The 19123-nt window shown below is 49.3% G+C and overlaps 1 protein-coding gene across 1 annotated transcript; it reads right to left on the reverse strand.

Annotated features, from left to right (window-relative positions):
* Positions 1-1379: 1379 nt before the first annotated feature.
* LOC121835824 lies at positions 1380-16909 on the reverse strand. The gene is made up of 2 exons (XM_042290330.1): positions 15992-16909; positions 1380-1481 (listed from the first exon to the last, which is right to left on the reverse strand). Exons 1-2 carry the CDS (start codon positions 16907-16909, stop codon positions 1380-1382), a joined length of 1020 nt encoding a protein of 339 aa, XP_042146264.1.
* Between the last annotated feature and the right edge of the window lie 2214 nt (positions 16910-19123).

Below are 19123 nucleotides of genomic sequence, written 5' to 3' on the forward strand. Positions count from 1 at the left end.
CACCACAAGGTGAAGCGTAGTGTAGACTGGAAGCAAATGAATGGACGGAGGGGAGCGCAGCCATAAGATTGTGGCTAAATTTCACCGGTTTCTTTTTCCTTTAGATGACCTTCTTATTCTGCGGTCTAGCTGTCACGCCAGTCCATAAAGTAGGGCAAGCCATTACTGAGTGTAAATCTGCCGACCTATTTCCTTGACAGAATGACTACGCGATGCTCTTCTGTATGTGCCCGCGTAAACTTTCTTCGTATATTTGTGTAATCTTTACAACAATCTTTCGTGCTGTATCTTTGAACCAACCGTGTTCTTTTCCGACATTTTCTGGTGTTGCGCTTTCGTATCTTCAGCAGTGTTGCCAATTTAGCGGTTTTCCCACTAAACTTAGCGGTTTCGGGTTCAGTTTAGCGGAACAAATTATTGTTTTGCGGCCGGCGGGATTTTTAGCCGGTTTTATATAATCTGGGCAGGTGTTTAGAGATATAGAAGTTTTATATCGATTTACTGTCGACTATGCACCTGTCATATCCATAATCAGTCACAGTGGTCTTCTCCTACTCTCAGTAATGTTCTGGTTTGTGAAAGTAACGCCTGTGACGTCATCAAAACATTAAGGCGTCGAATATCGGAACATGCCTCCCTGTTTTGTGCTCGCACGTTTGAACAGCATGAATGTTCCAATGTTCCTTTGACGTTTTTGCCGCTGCTTCGTGAAATGGGCCCGGTGAAGTACGCTCAAAATTTTAGAAAAGACTGGCTACAAGACCCGAAACTTACAGACTGGCTACTGGAGCTTTCTCGTGATAGCAGACGAGCCAGGTGCCGCCATTTCAGAACGAAACTATCTGCGAAGCACGTGGATTTGGTCGCGCACGCTGCAACGAAGAAGGATGTTTTGGCCGCTGCACTTTTCTCCTCTGGCAGGCAGTCGACTTTACGAGTTGAACGGAAGTCTGACCAGTCACGCACTGCTGAAGGGTCCCTTACCATGTTCGTATGCGCTGTCTGCAATTTTGGCTTCGGATCACCTGGGTGAACTGTGGCGTAGCGTGACAGATTTCTAGTAAAAAAAAGCAAAGCTTCCTTTTCAGATGGCATTGATATGATTTATACTGTTATTGTACCTTTGGGCAAGAATTAAAAAAAAACAACTAAAAAGTCATTTTGCGTTGTGTTTTAGATTTAGCGGTTTTTAGCGGTTTTCGGGATTCCGACTGCAGGTTTTCAATTTTTTCAGTTGGCAACACTGATCTTCAGAGCCGTACACCGTCCCAATACTTACAGAATCATAGTCCAGCATGCGATCTTTGGAGCCCATGCACGCGCATGTTCGATCGCTTCGGGAAGCGAGAAGGGAGGATGAGGCTGAAGCAGCAAAGATCTTACAACTTGACAGGAACATACTCGCCGCATTGAAAAGCCATGGTCTTGCTACTCCAAATCTTGAACACAGCCTCGGGATTCAAGGCGTTACAAGTGACGTCCTTGAAAGAGAGCAGTTGAAAGACATGTCATTAGATATCTGCCGCGGAAGGATTGCCGACGATCGCGTGACAAAAAGGGGTAGCACCTACGGTGTTTATTTATGCACGAACGCTAAAAATGGTACCAGCCGGAGGTCCGTTTCTGGAATGGTCACGGCCGAGACAAGAACGGGAGGGCGTGTAATTCCGATGCCTCCTGCACCACATACTCGTTGCCTTCCGTCGTGCTTTCGATGCGTGTGCACGCTCGATGGCCACGAAACGTCGAAAAGTTATCAAAAAGAGGAAGCTTGCACCAGAGGTGGTACAACGGACTACCGTTAAAATTCTGCCCTGGCGCTCTCAACGTACCGAACGGACAGATCGAATGGAATGCCACGAAAGGTTAACAGCACCAGCCTACCAATCTCTGCCGTAACCTTCCGGGGTTTTACAGTGGAGCTGTTAAAGGCTAGTTTCCCCAAGATCGTGTCCGTCCTCAAATGACCTGATGACACGGAACTCTGGACAGCTACAGCCATCTATGGGCGACGGCGGCAACCAGACAACCGGATTGCCGGTTGTCTGGTTGTTACCGTCACTCATAGATGTCGCCAATCTTTCGAGTTTTTCCACTCTAGCTTGCCGACTTGCGGTCGGCCATCACTTCATTCCCACCATAGTACAGCTTCGCTGGTCTTTCTTCACCGAAATTGAAAGAGTGAAAGATTTTTTCTGTTCTATTTTTTACTGTCTTAACTGTGGAACTAAAAGTATTGTGAAACAAATAGATAGAAAAGAAACAAATGTTCCTTTTACAAGCAAATCTTGTAATAACTACTCCGCAAAACGTACGGACTGCTTTTTTTTTTTTTTCTTGAAGTGGCAGCGAGTATACATTGTTTCATAGATAATAACTTTTTCTCCCTGCTTTTTGGCAGGTCATTTATTCATTTGTTCGTTTTCACGTGTCAGCGCGTTTAATTCGCAATAAATGAAATATTGTCAGAAAGAAAAACGGTTTCCAATAAATCCCCGATCGAACATAAAAATATAGGTAGTTTTCTTTTTTTATTCCTAGTTTCTTTTGGTTAACTTCGTTCGAACAGTGCACAAATAAACAACAAAAAAAAGAGATTCGCAAGGGAGGCACAATTACTACTTGTCACGCTATCACATAGTTAAGTGCGGATCTGAACAACCGTAAGCTACCATGTTGTTTCCTGTCGATCGAAACTGCGAGTTCCGGTGAGTTAACCCAGACTCTTTTTTTCTTTCCTTTTTTTTTTTCGGCAAAAGCACTTTTTTGTTGAAGTGGCATTTAACGGCAAAGCACCGCGTTTAGCTGTCCGATGCGCCGGCGCTATGGCCAACCTGGGAGTACCGCAATATCCCCAGACGTCGATGCAGCCTCAATCGTCTATCGCAACACCACATTTCCCGTATGCGTGTACACTCGAGTATTTGCTCTCGGCGCCGTGTGGGGGTCAGCAAACTCTCTTAGAACGAGAACTTTCAGGACAAATATTGCCTTCCTCGACGTGCGAAGAATGAACGCCGTAAATATAAATTGTTTCTTCCCTTCGTAAATGCGCCGCTCCTCGGTTACGCCCAGAGGGAATAGTTTGCTTTGCACAAACCCAGCCGTCGTATACGGTTTTGCGGATAGCTCCCAGGGGCACGGTACTGATTAATGCTCGCTAATCTCCCTCGCGCTTGGGACGTATTGTAGTGGATTTTGCTGGTGCGTTGCATGTCTGGAAAGTTGGAGGATTACTGAAACCGCTACGTCTGCAGTGGATCGGGTCATCAGGGACTTTTAGCGAGTCGTTTTTCGAGCACACGGCTCCGAAATCACGAACGGTACAGCTGGTCCGTTCCGTGAAACCGTACGTGAAATTTGACATATTTTACCAAATCGTGAAACTGGCACAAACGAGTAAATAACGATGATGATTGTGTTTAAAGGTGGCGCCATCTTCTAGTAAACATGCGAAACATTCTGCAACGTGTAAATCCGTGGCAGCTCGTGTTTCCGGCGTACGACTGATGTAAACAAGACGGCCGACGTAACATTTGCCGGTCAGAATTTCAAGAACTGCGAAGCTAGATGGAGTAAAAAGTATCTGAACGACCGTAAAGGTATGTGGTGTGTCTCAGTCATCTTGAACTTGAACGGTCACTCACGTTGTGTGCCGTGGAACCAAATCATTTCGTCTGCTCGCGGTCGCCGCGGCATGCAGCTAGTCTTCCCGCAGATCGCAAACATTTACTAGCATGAGCAGTTTACAGCATTCACGATCGCTTACCATTGTGAGCAGTCCTCGAAATGATTTGGTTCAACCTCTCAAATGATGCCGACTAACAGGACGGCGAATCGCCTCCCGGTGTACTAAGCCTAACGCCGGGCTGGGTCGGCGAAGTCGGGAGGCACTCACTTGATCGAATGACGTTTTAGCGAACGCCCACGTTTCACCCAATAACACTTTAGCGAATAGTCGGACGCCGCGAAGCGGCGTTTTCGGGTGGGCCAAATGGGTTCGTGCACATTTTTGTATCCGCCGCAGACCGTCGCCGCGAAGCGGCGTAAGCGCAGCGCGGCGGATGGGTTAACGCGCGCCCCCGTTAGTCGCTAAAACGTCGATTCGCTCAAATGTCGCTGTTCGCTAAAACGTCATTCGCCCATGTGATATGGACCCGGCAAAGTCAGTCGCCGAACCGACCGCCATATTTTTTTTACCCGAGTCGTGAACGGTGCTGGCTGCGTTGCGGTGACGGCTCCAGCGGCCCGAATGGGAGAAACGAACGAGAAGAGCTTCCCGACACCCCGAATGACTCGCGCGCGCATGCGCAGTGGCGTCACCGACGCGTTTGAGGGCGAACCGTTCGTGTGGGAATGACCTGCTAAAACTCCCTATCGTTTCTGTCTGCCAACCGTTTCTAGTTTCCCTTTTCTTCTGGTTTGCTTGGTTTGGGGGGTGCGCAAAATAATACCAGCAACTGTTTTGCAAAATGCGCATATTCGGACAGGCGCAACACAAAGCGACGCTCCCTGTGTATGCGTTTTAATTATAAAACATGTCTGCGGGACATTCCAAAGGCTCAGAATCAGACTAAAAGAAATTTGCGAGCCTTTTTAATGTTTTATTATTATTAGCGAGTTTTAGTAGACCGAGTTTCCCCCTCCTCTAAGCCCCTCCGCTACCCGGAACTCTACAGTCAAGACCATCGGCACGCAGGCGCAGTGGCGGCTTCTTCGTAGTGGAGGGTTAGCGGAGGGGGAAGCACGGTCTACTAAAACTCCCTATTATTTTGTTATAAAAGTGTACCTCATTTAGCAAGCTAGCTCCTCCGAATAAAAGTAGCCGTCAGTGAGCAATATAAGAAAAAGACAATCGATAAAACAAATGGAACGAAATATTTGTCAAATGTTTCTTTCTTCCTTTTTAAATACTTCAAATTTCAGTTATTAAGAGTTGTACCTCATTTAAGAGCTATTCCCTTTTGTTATAGGAGCACTGTTAATCACTGTTAAGTCTGACTGCAGGTCAGACTTTAACTGCGGTTAAAGGTGTCTGATGGGCATCCTAAACTGCAGTTACGCTTAAGTTTGGTTAGCAGTCAGTGTCCGCTATTCCCTAGTTACACGCGCACCCTTAAATGCAGTTAAGTGTGACCTCAGTCACACTTAACTGTCAAGCGTTTGGCCGTGTTGTTTGTATCATTTTATGCCCCTGTTTTATCTGTGCTTTAAATTATAATACACCCGCGAAAAAGTAAGGCTTGTCGATAAAAGCTATAGTATCTCTAGCCTTCGTTGTAAAGCTTGGTGTTTGGTATGTCTCCCTTAAAGGGGCACTAGACTGTTTCCTGCAATGGTCTATTTATGGTAATAACTCAATCTATGGGCTCTAGTCGTCCTAAAGAAACAAGAATTACATTCATGCGAGGCCAATTTCTCTATTGAAATCGGTATCCAAGATCGAATATCTCGGAACAATCGCAGACGCCAGAGAGCGCTGGCGGTCGAGGAATTAAGGGTAAAGTCCTCAGATAAGAGATTCCTGCAAGTAGCGGCATTCTTTGAAGCGCCGACTGCGTGACGGTGCAGGAAGCGAATGGCGACGCAAAGCAGAAGACTGTACTGAATGACGCCAGTTCGTTCCAGCGGAATGTGCTTTGTCATTTGTATCGGTTGTGGTTACTTCTAAAACGAAGTATCTAGGAGCTTTAAGGAAGGGCACATAGTTCGTTTCATCACATGTTCGAGCCCAGTTGAAGAAAGGAAGGCATACAACCACGCACACACGCATACTAAAAGTGAAAGTCACTTGTCCATCCCTGTACATGATGAGTTTAGCGATAATACAACGTGTGCGGACACGTGGCGAACAGCATGACGTTGCGTTTTCGGCGCTATTTGACTGGTCCCATCGGCTTGAAGCGTCGGCGGCGCCCAGACCAAACGTGAAATGAAGTGAAGGCGTTCGTACCGAGACATGCGCATAGAAGCACAACTCGACGGGCCACTTATTCCGGACGACTGTCTAAGTAGACTGCTGATCATCCCTTGTTTGTCTAACCCGACTCCGACGAGAGCGCCAATGATTGCATGCCGCCACCTCTGCAACGTGGGCACTTCATCTCTCGGACAGCCGGCCTCGGTTACGTGCCTCGTCATCGTCCCTGTTGTCCTAACGTCTTAACGTTTCTTGGCGCCGTCAGACATAAACACGACGACGGCCTGCCCTTTCTTTTTCCTGCATTTGGCATTTGCTTTCTTCCTTCTCCTTTCTTATATATTCGTCTCGCGTTTGTCCATTATTTTTCCTTCTGCTTCTCTCCGCAGAAGTGATACGAGTGTTTCTGACGGGAAGGTGATGGTCCCGTCGGACTGAACTGCCCGTGTACAGAAGCAATGCCACCTGAAAACCAAAGCCTTCGGCATCGCCCCCTTTCTAGTTGGCAATTCCTGCGCCATCCTCCGGGGTCGGGGGGGGGGGGATGATGATGATGATGCAGGTGAACGGGGCACTAACACCCCAAAGGTCATATGTTTCCTTGTTGTCTAAAACAATGCAAGTTGCAGTCATAGACACAAAAAATAAAAATGCCACAACGCCAAAAAACTATGCTTTTCCCGCGCGCGCGCACCTTTTTTATCTTTGGCGTTTTTCTCTCCCCCTTCCCACCTCATTGCTTCTCTTTATTTTGTGACGTTATCGACTACGAAATTTAGAAGCTTTCTAAGCGACATTTCTATAATCTTTAGTAAGAGCATTCGCAAAACATGCTTTTTAACGCATTTGCGAGCGCACTACGGCTCTTCTTTTTGAAATACCGAAACTCGGAGTCGTCCTCAGTGATGTCGCCTCCTGGCTTTTTTATCCTCCCTCGAAAAGCCTGGCGGCGCTCGACGTACGTAGCACCGAAGATGATCGGTAAATCGGGGAGTCGGACGAAGTTCTCTTTTTTTAGGCGCCCGATGACCTCACACAATTCGAAAAGGAATTCGTCAAACGGACAAAACAACTGGGTTTGGTGTCTGTGTGCCGTAGTTTCGGCTGTAACTCCTCCGAGGAAGCCTTTCACGCAGAACCGGCGCGACGTGGCCCCTCAAGTCGCTCGCAAAAGTCTACTGCGCGTTCTCTTCGACCTCACACCGTTGAAAACAGCAAAAATTGAGATCGCTGAAAGGGCCTTAAAAGAACTTCAAATTCCAAAGTGAAGCGTCGTCTACTCGCAGCGATAGGCGGCACGCAGGGAGGAGAGCGGTTGTTCGCGGGACACGGGCGAACACGACACTTTGGGTCGCGGCAATTTGGAGGCGAGAAACTTGAATTGCAGGACGACTCAATCTTTTACGTCACTTCGCCGGCGCGGATCGCGCGGGAACCTCAAATTCAGCTTTTGGAAATTGTTTTTTTCACTTCACAAATACCGAATTCTCAAGTTTCAAGTTTTGTGGGTAATGTCCAGGCATCGTTTTCGATCGTTCGGATAATGAAAGAAAAAAAAGAAAAAGATTTTGACCTGTCAAAACAAGCTGCCCCCCCCCCCCCCCCCCCCCCCTCCGCAAGTTCCTCCTCCCTTTCCACTTAAAGCAGAGCGAGCGCTGGAAAGGAGCCGACTTGACTCGCCTCCTTTTTCTTCTTTTCCCCAGCATTCGTTCTGCTAAAGTGGAAAGAGTGGAGGGTTCTGCGAAAGGAACTTTGTCCGCTTTCCTTAACCTGCAACGTCCACAGAGTACCGCGCAGGAGGCGTCAACGTCGCCGCCAGCGCGCAGCGAGCCTAGATTTCGGAGAGTTTGCAACTGCTCGATCGGGTCACGTAGTTTATGGACAACGTCTGCAGTACGAAAGTGCTATGCGGAGCGCGAGTTCGTCTGCTTCTTTTGTAGGCGTTGTGGTGAAGTCAGAATGCCGAGCTCTGATTGGCTCCGATAGGAAGGATAGTGGACAGACCTCAAAGCAAGCTGCCTCGAGGTCTACCCGCTGTCCTTCAATCAGAGCCCATCAGAGCTAAGCTTTCTGGCGTCAGCACAACGCCTGCAAAAGAAGCAGACGAACTCGCGCTCCGCATACTCCGTTTCCCTTATTTTGTACCGCAGCGAAGGCTAGACGAGCCAGCTCATAACGTTGACAGCTGTCATTTAACTCACGAGAGCTTGTGCCGCCGAGATGTTAACACGTTTGCAAGTCCGGCTTGAGGGCGCTGCCATCTTGCTCGCTGGGGTGCGCTTGGACGCGTCCTAATCCAACTACGAAGCCTTGCTAAGGCGTCATATTCGGATTATGGCCGCGCCCAAGAGCACCCCACTGGGCAACATGGCGGCGCCCTGAGACCGCACTTACAAACGTGTATAGAGCAAGCAGCTCGCGCTTGTAGCCGGCACATCATAAGGTGAAATAAAGTGTACGAGGGGACGAAAACGCTGATCGTCTGCAAGCGTTTCCGCCTTTCCGCCCGCTTTTCTCGTTGCTACGCGACAACGCAACGTATGCGAACTTGCGACCCATCTGGGGGAGAGAGGGGAAATCTTTACTGTGGTTCAAAAACCTTGTCCGATGCTCGAGGTCCTCACGGTTTCAGCTGCTTTCCCCTATGAAATCTATAGCTTCGTACCAGCGCGTCTTGCGGCGTCAAAGAACGAGCGCGATCATAGCAGACGGCGACGCCAAGACGGTATGCGTCTGCCTCTTTGCCGCGTGCTCTCGTGGAGCTTCAGCGTGTTTGTCACTCAGGATGGGTTGGGAAGCCATGCGGAGGCCTGGTCTTCTATATGGTGTCGACAGAGCGCTCTTGCCCCAAATCACGGCTCAGCAAACTTTCTGTTCTTTCTGGTTATTTTTTTTTCTTTTCTTTTTTTTTTTTATTTTCTTTTGTGAGTCTGACCGAGCGGGAGCGATGACTGGGGCCCTTGCCCTCTCTGAAGTGAGCAAGCGCAGCAACAAAAAAAACGCACTGTCCTCCTTTGGGAGGACAATGGACGTTTCCGTCAGTGGCGCCGATGTCGTGACCGGAGACGCTCACGCGTGACCTGGTAGGCGGACGTCGTCTGCCCCCGCCGTCTCCTTTGTGTGCGACCGTCAGTCTCGGTTGTCGCGCAATGTCTCGTCGTCCGTGCGCTTTCGTCTTTTCCTCCCCCACCCGATTACAACTTGCAGACGGGGGCGGACGTGAACGGAGACATTTGAGTTGGGCTAAGATCGACACACCCTTCTCGCGCTGGGTGTTTGCCGCTCATAGGTCAGAGCCAGTTAAAGGAATGGGCTAAACAGTGCGTTTATACTCCGCCGACTCTACGATTCATGAAGACAAGCAAGCAAAGCCAAGCGTATTTTTCACGCGTACGGGGCACACAGCGAAAGCTGATCCGTTACGTCGGAGCCCCTAAGGTGTCATTTCGGAGCAGATGGACCGAACGAACGCTAAAGGTACGAGCGGGCACCATAGAGTCCGCATAGGCGTTTCGTATTAAACCGAGTAACACACCGATTGAAAATTCCACAGCGTTTTGGAACCGTTAGGGAGTTTTCGTAGACCGTGTTTCCCCGTCCGCTAAGCCCTCCGCAATGAAGAAGCCGCTACTGAGCCTGCGCGCCCATGGCCTTGAATAGGGAGTTTTCGTAGATCGTTTCTGCTGTCCCGCAACGCTCTCCGCAACGAGCTACGCTAGCCGGAACTCTACAGTCAAGGCCATCGGCGCGCCGGCGCAGTAGCGGCTGCTTCGTTGCGGAAGGCTTAGCGGAGTGGGAAACGCGGTCTACGAAAACTCCCTACTGTAGAGTTCTGGGTATCGTAGCGGGTGGCGGAGAGCTTTGCGGAACGGCAAAAACCATCTAGGAAAACTCCCTATTGAGGGTGTTTTAAGTAGGGAGCATTTCAGCTGTCTGCGTAAGAGGGGAGCGTGTTTTCGTGCGTCATTTCGGAACAAATAGTCACACATGCTAAACGAAAAACGCCGAATAAGCAGGGTCAAGGAAGTAAACACGACAAACTTCGCTCTCTAATGAAGGTTTACTGAAACAAACACGCACTATTAATATCATCATTCGGGCTACATGTTTAGCCCGAATGATGTATCTGTCAGGTGCGTTGAGGGGGCACTAACGCATTTGCATTTCCCTCGCTTTCTCACACAGAGTGCATCGTAAAATTTTATGAGACAGTTTTAGCTGAGCATACCCCGAGAATCGTTGTCCGCGCTTATTATGGGTCACGCGGGCACCTATGTCCCTCGGCGCACTGCCGCCTTGCCCGGCGGGGACTGTTTCTACTGGCCGTCCATGTAATCTCGCTACCGTGCGTGACCAGGCGTGTTATCTTGCTCGCTCGTTATCTCCTCATCAGCGGACCGTGGAATGTTTTGACAGAGTGCCGAAAATGGCCGGCGTCGATATGGAGCGCGTTCGACGTCGCGGAACCGCGATGAGTGTCCCACTAACAGCTATCGCTCTAATATCGCCGTAAAAAAGCTCAGCATGCGCGATTAGTCTAGTCCGCGATAGAAAATGCACAAAGGGGATGGACACCGTAACGACACACTTTTGACGCGGCTCGATCGGCTCTATTGGATCGTACAACACGTGCACTTCAAGCTACTATAGATACCGGCATTCACGAAAGGTCGTCGCTTTCTTTATAAAAGTTTCAACGAGAAAGTTTTAGGGAGTAAAATTTGGTACAGGAAACTGATAGCGACAAAGGGCTAGCTTATACATATGTATGTATGTACATATGTATGTATGTATGTATGTGTGTGTATGTATGTGTGTGCGTGTCTGTGTGTGTCGACTGGCGGTGTACCCGTTTAGTTGCGTGCAGATAAATCATGAAGTGTTCAGTTCGTCAGTGCGTGACTACTGGATTGTTTGTACTCAAGTGTCGCAGGTACGCCTAGGCGCATCTAGATGGTAAAGCCAGAAGAGACAGAGGTGGCACATATCATTCGCTGGTAAATTCGCATTTAGAATTCGCAAGCGCCCTGTGAAACCCTCACCAAAACTATTTCATGGATAAGATTCAAAGAACACAAAATCCTGCGGAAAGCTTTATTTTCAACGAATATTCTCGAGGTGCGAGTGTCATTCAAATGAAATCTAGCTATGGTGTAGAAACTCTGGTAAAAAGGCGTAAAATAGTAGACTGAAACTTGTTTATTCCCTATATAACTATTTAACCGAAATTAATAGAGCTGAATACCTTAAATCCCCTCATTACATTTTGAACAAGGCGGACCATAGTAATAAAATACGTAAAATAGAGTGTACGACCAACTATAAAAGGTTTTCGTTCTTTCCAGGAACCATATCTGAGTGGAATGACCCGCCTGCAGATATCGTATCGTTCGATAGTGATTGATTTTCGTTTAGGATGATCAATGCCGCATAGACGTTTTCTGTTTCCCGTCGTTCTCAGTCACGTGGGTTCCGTATCTGGTATTGCGGGACGAAAAAATAACAAAACATTTCAACCTGGAATATCCGAGAAAATATGGATGAGGCAAAACGAGGATGTGACGATCACGCATGTTTCCTAAGCACCTTCCAGCGGCGTGGAGAAATCAAAACGATGTTTTAGCGCATACCAGAAGTGACGACATTCAAGATGGCTGCGCCCTTGTGGAAAAGTTGTGTAAACTTGCTTTCTTCGCGGTTCCGTGTCGATCTATGTATGTTATTTTTGATTTATATATTTATATTTTGCTGGTGTATGCTGATAACGTGTGAAACTTGTTTGCTTGCATTTCTATCACTCTTTGTAATTTGCTGTGTGGATCATGCGTGCTATTTCTGATTTTTCTTATCTACTTTCCTGTTGCAATGCCTCGTTTTCTAAAAATCTAATCGAATCAAATGAAGTAAACACATAAATAAAAAAAGGGGGAGGGGGGGGGGTCTTTTCCTGTCTTGCTCTCTTCCACCGCAAACTCAGTGTTTATACCGTCCTGCCCAGTACAACACAAGCTCGCCTTAATCTTAAGGATATCTTTTTGTTCAATCGCACCCGTGGCTGAATATGCTTACAGACTCAAGACGAAAACAGAGACCTCGCACGCTCCGCCCCACCGTTAGCGTGAGCGAGGCATCGCCGGTTTTTCTCGGTTTTTCTGTCAGTATTGAAGGACTGTCATCAAAATTACCGTAGTGGTAAAAAGTGCTCACTCAGTAGGGGAACTACAAACCTAGGTGGTAAATTGTGATTCCCGGCAGTCCCCTCTCGAAGTAAAATGCAAAAAAGCGCAAAAGTCGCCTTCGCGCTAACAGCGTCGCGCAGTGTACATTGATGCATCGCGCACACTGTCGGGAATAACTGTTCGCGCGCTTGTGTGTCGAGCGTGTTTGCCATCAATCATGGAAGGAGCTTAGACCTTCGCGCGGCGGCTCCGATTACTGGCTGCCGTCAAAGTGGGCGCACCGAGCTGCCTTCGACTCCGACCCTGGCGGTGGGGTGGGAGGTATACGCCCGATCGCCGGACCATTCAACCGCCTCCCTTTTTTATCACCTCACCCGCCATCTCTCTGCGCGTGGCGTATGAACGGGAAGAGCCTGATCACGTGGCGAAAGACGGGCGTGTGGCTGGCCCACCGAGCACGCGTAGCCTCCGCCCCACTGTCGGCGTAGGGGGTCGGTGTCTCCGAAAATGGCTCCGATTTACGACAGCCATAGCATAGCATAGCAGCGCGGCCTCGCTGTTAGCCGAGCTTTTTGCATAGATCGTTAGGGCTGACAGGACATCTGGGCTCCGCGCGTTTCCGTCGTCATTAGGGAACTCTTCGTATGCGGTATTTTTGAGGACGCGCTGACGTTTCCCGGGGGGACCCTTTGCCACTTCACGGGGACACGTTGCGGCTGATGAAACTTTTTTTTTTTTTTTTTTATCTTCTGTAATAGATTTTTCAGACAGCGCGGTGGGAACAGAACAACAGTTTATTTCCGTATGAGCGTTTATATACACTGCGCATGTTATGATAAGCGAACGCGGCTTGCGTTGGTGATAGGCGCTGACAGCGATAACAACAAATATACCTTGTCACTACATGACACTCCTTTCTCCTACGATTAGATGCACAAAACAATAAAGAGCTTGGTTAATCATTAATGCCATAGCGTACAACAGGATGTCGATTGCGTGTTGATCTTCGTGGTGGAGCCGGAGCTTGCGTTGCTGACTCCGTGCTCGCCTCCGGCCGCTGCGACGTTCCCGCTGTAGGTGGGAGCCTGAAGTGATAGTCCATCCTTGTGCTGGCATCCCCTTGAGGCGCCGTCCAGGCTCGTCTCAGCTGGTTCCGGTGTCTGTGATGGCGCTCCCCGTTGTCCAGTTGGACCGTGTACGACACCGGGCCTCGCACTTCCACCACGGTAGCTGCTTTCCACCGGGGTCCTGGATTGAAACTCTTTGCGTAGACTGCGTCACCCACAGCAAAACACTTTGTTGGCGACACCTGAACCTCAGGTTCACGCTGACGATCTGGGTGAAGTCTGTCCAAGGCTGTCCTCAACCTCCGCCCCATCATCAATTCTGCCGGTGACTTTCCCGTGACAGAATGCTGCATGGTGTGTTGTTTAAACAAGAACCGCGCAATCTTGCACTGAGTTGTGCCTTCCTGTTGTTTCTTCAAAGCTTCCTTGACTTCTCTTACCATCCGTTCGGCCCTGCCATTACTGGCGGGAAGATAAGGTGCTGCGAACACTGTACGAACACCGTTCAATTTCAAGAACGTTTGCAATTCAGCACCAATGAACGCTGTGCCATTATCAGAGACGATTACGTCTGGCACCCCGTGAGTCGCAAACATTTTCCTTAAGCTGGTGACGACAGCTGAAGATTTCATTGATGGCATGATTTCTACCTCTGCCCAGTTGCTGTACGCATCAACTACAATTAGAAACACTTCTCCCTTGACTGGCCCCGCGAAGTCTATGTGTAGACGACTCCATGGTTGATCTGGCTTGACCCAGAAATGCACTGGAGCCTTGGGGTCGCTTTGGCGGTTACTTTGACACGGCTGACAGTACCGCACAAATTCTTCAATCTGGCTGTCCATCTTTGGCCACCACATAAGCCCTCTTGCTGAAGCTTTCATGGCACTCATTCCCGCGTGGTTTGCATGCAGCAACTGAAGTACCCTCTCTCTTGCCACTTGCGGGATGACCACACGGTTTCCCCACAGTATGCAATCACGATGCAACGACAACTCGGACTTCCTTACCTCGTAAGGCGCGAACGTATTGTCCGGTTGCCTCGACGGCCAGCCACTGAGGATCCAATCCTTGACCTTGGATAAGATGCAGTCTTCCTTGGTCATCCTTGCGATGTCTGCCGCCTGGAGTGGAGCATACTCGACAGCTTCAAGCAGGAGCACGTCCCCCGGTGGCTGTGGCTCGTCTTCGTCTCCCACGATTGGCAGACGACTAAGCGCATCAGCGTTGGAGCTGTCTTCGCCCCGCCTGTACTGAATGCGATAATTATACGCCCCTAACAACAAAATCCAGCGAAGCATCCTGGGCGACAGCACTTCTGGCACCCGCTTCTCTGTGTTGAACAACCCCAACAGCGGCTTATGATCCGTTACTACGGTAAAGTCTCTTCCGGCCAGGTACTGGTGAAATCTTTTCACTCCAAAGACGACTGCTAAACCTTCTTTGTCAATCTGGGCATAGTTGCGTTCACTAGCACCGAGAGTTCGTGAGGCGTATGCTATAGGTTGCTCTTTCCTGTCATCGGCCCTATGCGCCAGCACGGCCCCTACCCCGACAGGCGACGCGTCGCAGCACAAAACCAACGGCCGCTTGGGGTCATAGGGAACAAGTACTGCATCCGAGCTAAGCAACTTCTTCAGCTTTTCAAACGCCCGCTGGTGCTCACCTGTCCATTTCCATTCTTGCTCGTGGTCCAAAAGCCGATGAACGGGTTCCGCCACTTCTGTCTTCCCCTTGAGGAAACTGGCGTAGAAATTTAACAACCCCAAGAAAGCTTGAAGCTGCTTCCTGCTTGTCGGCGGTGGCGCTTGCTGAATGGCGTCCGTCTTGGCCTGGCTCGGGTGGATACCTGCGGCATCAATTCTATGTCCCAGGAATTCAATGCTTGCTTGACTGAATTCACACTTTTCTTTGTTTACTCTTAGCTGCGCTCTTTGCAGACGCGCCAGCATGGCTGCAAGCCTTTCCGAGTGTTCGTCTGCGTTGCTTCCCGATATCAAGATATCATCGAGACAAGCCTTCACCCCCGGAATCCCTGCCAATAACGTGTCGATGACTCGCTGAAACACCCACGGAGCCACCGAGATTCCAAACGGCAGCCGCCGGACCTTGCATAGCCCTTTAATCGTGTTGACGGTCAGCATTTCTGCTGATTCATCATCTAGGCTGAGCTGTTGATACGCCTGAGTTAAGTCGAGCTTGGTAAAAATTTTACTCGACCCCAAGGTCGCTAGCATTTCCGCGGTCGTGGGCAAAGGATACCCGCTGCTTTTAATAGCCTTGTTTACGGTACTACGGTAATCCCCACATAAACGCAAGGTTCCGTTTTTTTTTTTTCTCACCACTACCAGCGGTGTCGCCCAGTTTGAGTACTCAACCGGTTCCCAGACGCCTTGTTGCACCAGGCGATCCACTTCCTTGGCCACGTCGTCCTTGAGGGCCAGCGGGACAGGACGACTCTTGAGAAACACCGGGCGGGCGTCCTCTTGAAGCTCTATGTGAACTGGCGGTCCGTTGAATCCAGGCAGGTCACTGCCGAAAACCTCAGCAAAACGCGATGTCACGTCCTCCACCTTGATCTGCTGAATTCCACTCAAACGGATGCCCAGCGACTCAAACCAGCTACGTCCGAGTAAACTGTTACCACGCTTCTTTATTACTAACAAAGGTAGCTCTGCTCTACAGCCTTTGAATTTCACTTCCACGTTTGCCCGACCCACCACGGACAATGATTCATTCGACCAGGTTACAAGCTTTGTGCCGGCTTCTTGCAGCGGTATCTGGCCTCGATTCTTCTCGATCAACCGAAACGTCTCTTCACTCACAATCGAGCAAGATGCTCCTGAATCGACTTCCATCGGAACTTTCTCTCCTTGAATGTGCACTTCTACCATGAACTTTTCAGCCTGTTCACGCACTTCGCATACAGAAAACAATGCGCTCATTTCATAGACGCCCTTGTTTTTTTCCTCCCGCTTGCGCAGGTCAGTTGGCTTCCGCGGCGTCCGATTCTCGTCTTTTGAACGACAAGCTTTTGCCACGTGTTCAACCTTTTTGCATTTGAAACAAGCAGCCTTTCTAAAACGGCATACATGCGGAGCGTGCTTACCGTTGCAGCGGAAGCAGCTGACGTCGTCCGCCTTGGTGTCCAGTTTCATGCGTGTCGCTTGAACCAGACCCTCGCTTTCTTTGGTTCCGTCTTGAGCTTGCTTGCGTATATCGCGCTGCTGCTTCTCCGTTGCCTCCGCCGTCAGCGTCATGTCGTACGCCACCTCGAACGTCAGGTCGCGTTCTGCGAGCAGCCGCTGTTGAACCGCTTCATTCTTGATGCCGCATACGAACCGGTCCCTCATCATGACGTCCAGTGGAAGCTGTTTGTCACCGAAACCGCAGTCTTCAGCCAGCTTACGGAGTGCCGTAACATACTCCGACGCCGCCTCACCCTGAGCTTGGTTTCTTAGGTAGAATAAGAGTCTTGCGTACAGCTCCGAAGGCCTTGGATGCATGTGCTTCCGCACCGCCCCCTTGATGTCGTCGTAGCTCGCCGCCGTCGGTCTTGCTGGCTTGACCAAGGTCACGATCAGCCCGTAAGTGTCCTCGCCGCAACAACTCAGCAGAACCGCTCGTTTTTGCTCGTCCGTGGTTATCTTGTTTGCAGCGCAGAACATCTCTAGCCGTTCGACGTATTCATCCCAGGACGCATTCGTGCCGAGACGATATTCGCCGATCCTGCCGACCGACATCTTGCCTTATTCGACCGGGACTCGCCCGTCCGTCGATTCGCCTCGTCGCCAATGTAATAGATCCTTCAGACAGCGCGGTGGGAACAGAACAACAGTTTATTTCCGTATGAGCGTTTATATACACTGCGCATGTTATGATAAGCGAACGCGGCTTGCGTTGGTGATAGGCGCTGACAGCGATAACAACAAATATACCTTGTCACTACATGACATCTTCCTTTTTTAAAACATTGATCGGTTAGATGTATAGTCAATGACAAGGTGAGGACGGCAGCGAGGAGCTTCAGCTCTCCTTCGTCAGGAACGGCGCCAGGCTTTCCTTAGTGGAGAGGCAATGGGGAGGCAAACAACATTTTCGGGGAGACGAGGGCTTTTGACACTGGTTTCCAAAAAGCAATGCCAACTGAACGAGAGACAATGGCTGTGAGAGACAATGGCGTCGCTCACAGCGTTTATGACCGATTGGAGACTCTACATCGCATTATCGAAGGCAGGCTCCGATAGTCACATATGGTTTGACGACAAACGGACAATAAGAAATCCGTGGAGAGAGGCGTTAGAGGCTTTTTGGTGGCGGGTTGTAAATCATTGGTGCTGTGGTGAAGGGTCAAAATAAAATACCTAAACAACTGCCTGGACGAGGGTGATCACTGTTAGCTATCACAGATTTGTGGTTACGACTCTGCTTGACCTCTGTCGAACATGGCAATTGTCTACAGGAAGCCCATGATGCCACTCACAAATTTTGCCCCTCACTCTTGTCATGGGGTTTGTGAATATTGTTTTTCAGTTGCATTAATTGTCGTGGGGTCTGCAGTCTTTGTGGATATGTTTTCAGATGCATTACTTCTCTACCGCAAACACAGCACTTCCACTTTTTGTGCGTTACCAGTGAAAATGAAAGCAATAAAAAGAGAGAGTTTGCAGAGTCCTACTCCAATCAAAAGAACCCAGTGCACCAGTTTGACCTGAAGGCCCTGCGATCGCATTCATATTTGGTATCAGGAAAGGACTGTGATGCTGGGCTGCGTTGGAAACCATAAGCTGTTCTGGCTACGTCCTGCACTAGTATATGTCTCTTAATATCAGCAGGATGGTATTAAGTTCGTCGTTTCCAATGTTCATATCATCACTGTTACAAAAGCTCGCCATTTTATTGTTCCCCGACGCTTATGTTGAACAACGAACCGTTATGCCGTGAAGTAAGATTTTATGGAACTTTTCGTTTTGCGCCTTTCTGTTGAAAAGAGGCACTAATCAAAGCATCGGACGTCATTGCGTACCCGAGCGAATGCATCGGGTTTTCCCGACTTTCCAGCTGAGCCTACACAACCAGGGTACTGACCTCAGAAAACTGCCCAGAATTGGTCCTTTCCTGGCTAAAACTTCTGAAAGTTGTCTGCTAAAGCTAGCAAGATTGAAAGGTTCGAGAAAGATGCGGAGACCAGAAAACCTGCCGCAGGGTCGGCTTGCACAAAAAGAGGGAATTATCCTTACTCTCACTACGTATGGACATTTACCCCCTTTTCCCGTATCTTAACACTCCCCCCCCCCCCTCCCCCTCAGGTTCTCGTTTTTTACTATTTTTCTTCTTGCTCTACTTGCCTTTATGTCCCACCCTTTCCACCCATAGGTTTACCGCGTTTCAACTTTCCCAGTATTTTCTTAGAAATAGAAAACGCGTGCAGCTCTAGGATGAAGGCTCGCAGTACGCTGCATGCGCTACGGCGTCGGGTGAGTATATCGGGCATCGTTATCGAAGTTAATCAAGCGATCTACTAAAACTCTCTAGTGGGCTATGGACCTTTCCATCGCTGCTCACCAAGGCGAAAAATGCCAAGCCACTGGGTTGTGGACGCGTGCGCGGGGTCTCACATTTTATGAAACAGAGCTATAGTGCGCACGCTCAGAGCACTCTAAAAAAAAGGGTGTCATGGGGTACACCCATAGGGGGTGCAAGTGCTTGTCACATATACTACACCCTTTGTGGGAATACAAGTGCACCCCAAATATGGGAGTTCGTGTACACTAGTTGGTGTGGTGCACATGTACACCTTTTTCTACAGAAATCTCACTCGAAGTGAACAGAGGTGCACCCCATTCAATGGTGTACGGCTACACCTCTTTCTGTACCCGATGAAATGAAAGGGAACACAGATGCACCCCATTCGATGGTGTACTATTGCACCGCTTCATACACCCGCCTCACTCAAA

This window comes from Ixodes scapularis, unplaced genomic scaffold (genome assembly GCF_016920785.2).
Source record: "Ixodes scapularis isolate PalLabHiFi unplaced genomic scaffold, ASM1692078v2 PGA_scaffold1__304_contigs__length_218370807, whole genome shotgun sequence".
NCBI classification, from domain to species: Eukaryota; Metazoa; Arthropoda; class Arachnida; order Ixodida; family Ixodidae; genus Ixodes; species Ixodes scapularis.

Coding starts and splice junctions, on each gene's coding strand:
- LOC121835824 (XM_042290330.1), bottom strand. CDS start 16,909: ATGTCGGTCGGCAGGATCGGCGAATATCGTCTCGGCACGAATGCGTCC. Junction 1,482..15,991: donor CAGGAGCATCTTGCTCGATT/GTGAGTGAAGAG, acceptor CTCTCTTTCAAG/GACGTCACTTGTAACGCCTT.